Below are 6,000 nucleotides of genomic sequence, written 5' to 3'. Positions count from 1 at the left end.
ATTTTCGAGCTTCTTGGCAACTAGAAGAGAGAATGGAATCTTCTCCATCTAGAAAAATCTCCACACAGCCTGAAAAGAAGAATGTGTTCACTATTTGTCCATATTTGCATTTTGTATGCTATGTCTTGAAGAACAAATGCATTTTGTTTTTTAAAACACACTGTAATGAAGATTTTGGTCCAGAAGAACAGCCCTGGAATGTTTCTCACCTCCTTACACACATTAAGCTTTTTAGGGAATCGAGGGTGTGGGCTGGGGGGTGGAGCTGAAGGCAGAGTTGGGGCGGGGCTGGGAAAGACCGCCCAGAACAAGCCCTTTCCTACAATTCCATGTAAAAGTGGAAGACCCTGCAGGATGCCAATACAGTCACCTGGACAAGAATCATTCGCATGTGTCTTTGCAGGCCTCTTTAAAATGGCTTTGTGATTCACAACTGAAGTACTAATTATCTCTAATTCAAATGCGCACAATCTCGGGTTCAAACTTGCTCTCACCATTTTATTTTATTTTATTTTATTTTATTTTATTTTATTTTATTTTATTTTATTTTATTTTTGAGACAGGGTCTTGCTCTGTTACCCAGGCTAGAGTGCAGTGGCGCAATCTCAGCTCATTGCAACTTCCACCTCCCAGGCTCGAGTGATCCTCCCACCTCAGCCTCCCTAGTAGCTGGGACTACAGGTGCACACCACCACACCCAGCTAATTTTTGTATTTTTAGTAGAGACGTGGTTTCACCACGTTGGCCAGGCTGGTCTTGAACTCCTGACCTCAGGTGATCCACCCACCTTGGCCTCCCAAACTGCTGGGATTATAGATGTGAGCCACCATGCCCGGCCCATCCTCACCATTTTAAAGGAAGCCCATATCATTTGTTTTATTTCTGGAAATTTAAATGGGAAATGGAGAATGTAAAATGAAAAAAAAATGAAAAGAGGTTGGTTCCATTTAAACATTTTTATAATTTGTTTCATTTTGAAGTCACAAAGGGTTTATGTCAATCATTTTAATGGCTAAGAATACACAGTTAGCACTAATAACATCGTGTAGTCTAATCATTCACCATGTTTAAATGTAACGTTACAAAACTACATTTTAAAATCTGACCCCTAACCAGATGTGAAACAACGTGGACAGAGTGACACATGCTAGAATTAACCTTCAAAAACCTCTGCTTGACAAAGACAGCTGGCTGCTGGGGTAAAACTCACAGCAGTCACAAGTGGGGAGAGAAAGAGGCCACTCTATTACAGACTTTGTTTCTTTTGCTAGACATTTTTTTCACCTAATCCCAGGATAGTTTCTGTTAATGTGTCTTACTCTCTTTCAAACGAATCACCCCTAGAGCAGGTGTACACATTAAAAAGGAGCTTTACAGCATCAAACACATACCACAACCAACTCTACAAGGAGGGTTTTCTGTAAGATGTGTGCAAATGTCAGAGGAACACAGTCCGGGCAAGAAGGCTCAGCTCCTGTGAGGTCCTGATGAGTATCTGAATGACCTCACATTTTCTCTTCCATGCCTGGGGTTAAGGCCAGCACCCAGCCCACACACAAAGCTGTGATGAGAGGCTGGTTAGGGATGGTGGAGGCAAAGCCACAGATCAGCAAGAAACTCTTCTGAGTCAATAGTTTCTACTTCCTCCCTAACTGAACCGTTTACCAGAACTGCCCAGGACTTGCCACTATGAATTTAATCTCCCTGGGTTTTCCCTGCCTGTTGTCTAGATGAGACAATGAAGGGCAGAGAAGCAACAGTGACCATGTTAGCCCTGCACGATACTGTCAGCACTGAGGGGCTGCAGCCCTGGGTCTCAGAGAGAGCAGCCAGAGAAGGAACCAAGGTATGCTTGGTTCACGTTCCAGGGCAGGGAGGTTCCCCAAGTTGCAGCAGATATTAAGAATCCTGCTGAAGGCACAATCTCCGAGAGAGGGGAGGGAGCAAGGTCAGGAAGCTGGAACCAGAGGCACTGATAAGCACACTCCTCCTTGCCTTTCCTGGAGCAGAAGCGAGGCAGAGTGGGGGTGATCCAGGGCTTCCGGTTCCTGCTGGTTTTTGCATGCACATCTGCCGGCTCCACAATTCCCCACTCCTTGAAATCTAACCTCAAGCATCTTCTCTGGCACTGCAGTGACCAATCTTATTGCGTGGTTTAAGTCCTCTGTGTATGATCATCAAGGCATTACCAAAAGATTCCCTCACCAGTCCTTTAAAATAAAATAATGCAATGCCATATATGAATGAAATTGTGTGTGTGTGTGTGTGTGTGTGAGAGAGAGAGAGAGAGAGAGAGAGAACAAATGGACACTGAAGATTTGGAAGATGTTCTCCAGTAGGTTATCAGTCATTAAGAGGAATGGCATTTTGGGTGATTTTTTTTTAAATGTCCTTCTTTATACCCTCTGATAGTGCTTTAAAATATTAAGACAGGTGTGTCTCCATTTGTAATTACAAAACAGTATTTTCATTTTTAAAAAAATTAATGTTTTAGAGGGAAAAAAGCCATCAATGATTATAAAAACTCTCAGAGACAGACCAGTTTCTTTTAAAAATTGAAGAAACTGAACCCAAACCTAATTTGAAATGAAGATCAAATTAAAATGAAAATTGCATGCCTGAAATATCATAGATTCCGATGTCAGTGAATGTCACAGATATAAATTAACATAATCTGGACAGCTGGTGTGTCTAACAACAGATACCAGTATATTCAGGTACACAAGTGAGCTGACAAATTACAAGGCCATGTGTCACTCAGGGTTGAGTGGGTCCCACTACGGGTGTTATTTTGTGAAGGACTTATTTGGGGGAAATGCACAGAACATGCTCTTGTTGTATCCTCGCTCATTCAACTGAAAAATCAGACAGAAAACAGCCCAGCTTCATTTCATTCTTTTTGCAACATCTGAATATGCGTGTTCAATCTCTTGATCAGCTGGACACGTATTTGTGAACTCATCTCTAGAATAAGCATTATTCAAGTATCTCCAGATGCCAGTCATGTCAGAAGGAAATTCAAAATCTCTGTACTTCTTGGCCACAATCTGAAAATGAAGAGAACATGATCAGTAAAGGGAAAACTTACTAAGGCAGGTTCCCACATCAAAGGGTCCATTCTTTTGAGCCGTGTAACACATTCTTTCTCAGCTCCCCATGTCATCCTAAAGGCATCCGGGCCACCCAGCATGACATTCTGACTTGCATAGGGCCACCTTGGGTGTGGGGAGTGCTGTAAAAGTCCTGGACTCACGACAGTGGCTGCACATAGTTCTGCCCACCAATTTGTCACAGACAGGCCTTGGGATCCGCTGGCACGAGTATGCTGTGGACTCGGGAGGATTTCTCCTGTGTTGACTGTGATTTTCTTTCCAGATGTTGTGCTACTGTGTTATCTGGTGCTATGTGAATAACGATGCATGGTGGATCTGCCATTTAAACGGTGCCCTCTCTTCTTCCTACTTGTTGGACCTCACTTCCTCCAGTCCCAAACCTCTGTGCGTGTTATTCCTCCTGAATGCCATCATGCTGCCACTAAGAGCATCGTCTAATTATGGGGCCTGCCTGCAGGGAGGATAACAAAGCAGATGCAAATCCTTACCCCCATGGGGACAGTGGGTGTAAGGAAAGAGCAATCGAGAGACAGCACCACCACGAGAGACAGTACCATCATGAGAAACACAGCGACATGAGACGCTTCCTCTAGCAAGAGGGGTACAGTCGGGGAGTTAGTCACAACGATGTGCAGAGCACTGGGGACTGTATCAGTTTGCTAGGGTTGCCATTACAAAGTACTGCATGCTGGGTGGCTTAGACAGTCTACTGTCTTCTGTTCTAGGGGCCAGAAGTCCAAGATCAGGGTGTCAGCGGGGCCATGCATCCTCTGAAAGCATTAGGAAGGATCTCTCTCAGCTCCTGGCAGTGCCTTGGCTGTGCAAGCGTAACTCCACGCGGCCTTCTCCCCGTGTCTGTTCCCCAATTTCCCTTGTTTGCAGGGATAACAAACAAATGTTTCTTCTCCTTATTCTCCTTCCAGTGGTTGTAATGACATCTAGTTTGGTATATTCTGAGTCTATTCTGTCCCCATAATTCTCTTTGCTATCACTGAATTGTGACGGCAAAGAAGGCCACCCTGGATTAGGTCCATCTCACTCCAGGATGACTTCATTTTAACTAATCACATCTGCAAAGACCCTATTTTAAAATAAGGTCACATTCTGAGGTACTGGGGATTAGGATCTCAACATAGGAATTGGGAGGAGGGCGCAATTCAACCTGAAGTAGGGACCCAGCTTTGCTGCCTCCAGTCCCACTGGTCCCCGGGATGTCTGCAGGATGCAGGCATGGGATTTACCACAAACGAGAAGATATTTGGGGCTCACCGCACAGACTTCGGAGGCCAGCAGCCATTGATGCAATGTGACAGCAAACAAGGACCATGTAATTAACAAAGAGCTTCCTAAATTATTTGACGCCTCTTTCTTGAATGCAAACTTCTTGATGCTCATATTAAGAAATCTGCTTTTCTTTTGTTTGTAGGTACCTAGGTTTTCCTTGGCCGTCTTTTTATGTTAACTTTCCTGAGTAAATTTTCAAGGCTGTGCCTATGAATGTGATACTGAACTTGGTTTTCTGTCTTTCTTCTGTGAATGTGTGTGTGTTCCCCTTTCTGGTCATTTAGAAGGTTTATGGCCATGTTAACTCTCCAGTGGTTTTCTATATAGCCTTAAGTAATAGGAATTCTCTATTTCTTGATTGAATAATAGGATTCTCTATTTTTTGAGACGTTGTCCCACTCTGTAACCCAGGCTGGAGTGCAGTGGAGGATCTCAGCTCACTGCAACCTCCACCTCCCAAGTTCAAGCGATTCTCCTGCCTCAGCCTCCCGAGTAGCCAGGATTACAGGCATGCACCATCACATCCAGCTAATATTTGTTTTTTTAGCAGAGATGGGGTTTTACCATATTTGGGCAGGCTGGTCTCGAACTCCTGGCCCCAAGTGATCCACCCACCTCAGCCTCCCAAATTGCTGGGATTACAGGCATGAGCCATGGTGACTGGTCTCAATTTATCAATTTTAGATGCTGCTTGTTAACTCCTGATGATGACAAATGAGGAAATGCACGTACCTATACTTCTTCCCATTTCTCCCTTATCCTCCTTCCAATGGTTGTAACAACATCTAGTTTTATATTCTGACTCTATTCTGTCCCCATAAGTCCTGCTGCTATTTAGTCTTAGGACTAGTTTCAGCTTTAAACAGGTTCTGTTTAGCACCTGCTCTTACATCACTCACCTTCTCTGTTTCTGGATTCTTACTTTATGATTTTAGTATTTAATCATAGAGACATTTTATGTTTTTTAGAAAAGGGACCAGAGGTCTAGGTAAAAACAATAGTTGCTTGGATACGAAATTCTTACCTCACACATCCTTTCCCTTAACTCTCTGTAGATGTTAAACCAAAGTTTTCTGATTTTTAATGGGGTCATGAAGACATCTGGGGTCAGTCTGAATTTATCCCCTATTTCAGGGCTTTATTTCATTCTTTTTATTATTATAGTAACTGTTGTTGTTTGTACAGTATTATTATTGCCTAGGTGCCAAAAAGACTTGTTTTTTATTCCCAAAGCTCAGTAATGTATCAGGTATGCCTCAGTGCATTGATCTTTCCGGGGCAATGCTTAACATGGTATGTCATTTAAACTAAAGATTCAGGTCATCCTTTAGTTCAAAGTAATTTCCCCCTCAAACCTTCCCAGTTTCCCCCCCTTTTCCTTTTCTGTTCTCTTGTTTCTGGTTATGTATATCCGAAATCTCTCTATTCACCTTTGTCTCTCTCATTCTTCTCCATTCCATCGCAGACGATTTTCTCAGGCCTGTCTTCTAAATCACTGAGAGCAAGGCCACAAACATGAACCACAACCAGCTCTGCAAGGACGGTTCTCTGTACGATGTGCGTGAATGTCGGAGGAAATCAGTTTCAGTACAGTCTTTGGCTG

General features: G+C 43.3%; 1 protein-coding gene across 4 annotated transcripts in view; it reads right to left on the bottom strand.

Moving 5' to 3' along the window:
- Nucleotides 1–941: 941 nt before the first annotated feature.
- The window catches only part of CLIC6 (chloride intracellular channel 6), a 51,748-nt gene continuing 46,689 nt past the window's right edge, over nucleotides 942–6,000 (bottom strand). For all 4 annotated transcript variants that reach the window (XM_002761415.6, XM_078358747.1, XM_078358749.1 and 1 more), the window contains exon 6: nucleotides 942–3,047. In XM_002761415.6, coding sequence (XP_002761461.3) covers nucleotides 2,886–3,047 — 162 coding nt within the window. In that variant the 3' untranslated portion in view covers nucleotides 942–2,885. The remainder of the gene's footprint in view (nucleotides 3,048–6,000) is intronic.

Source organism: Callithrix jacchus, chromosome 21 (assembly GCF_049354715.1).
Source record: "Callithrix jacchus isolate 240 chromosome 21, calJac240_pri, whole genome shotgun sequence".
Taxonomy (NCBI): domain Eukaryota; kingdom Metazoa; phylum Chordata; class Mammalia; order Primates; family Cebidae; genus Callithrix; species Callithrix jacchus.
This window is presented reverse-complemented; position numbering and strand designations above follow the sequence as displayed.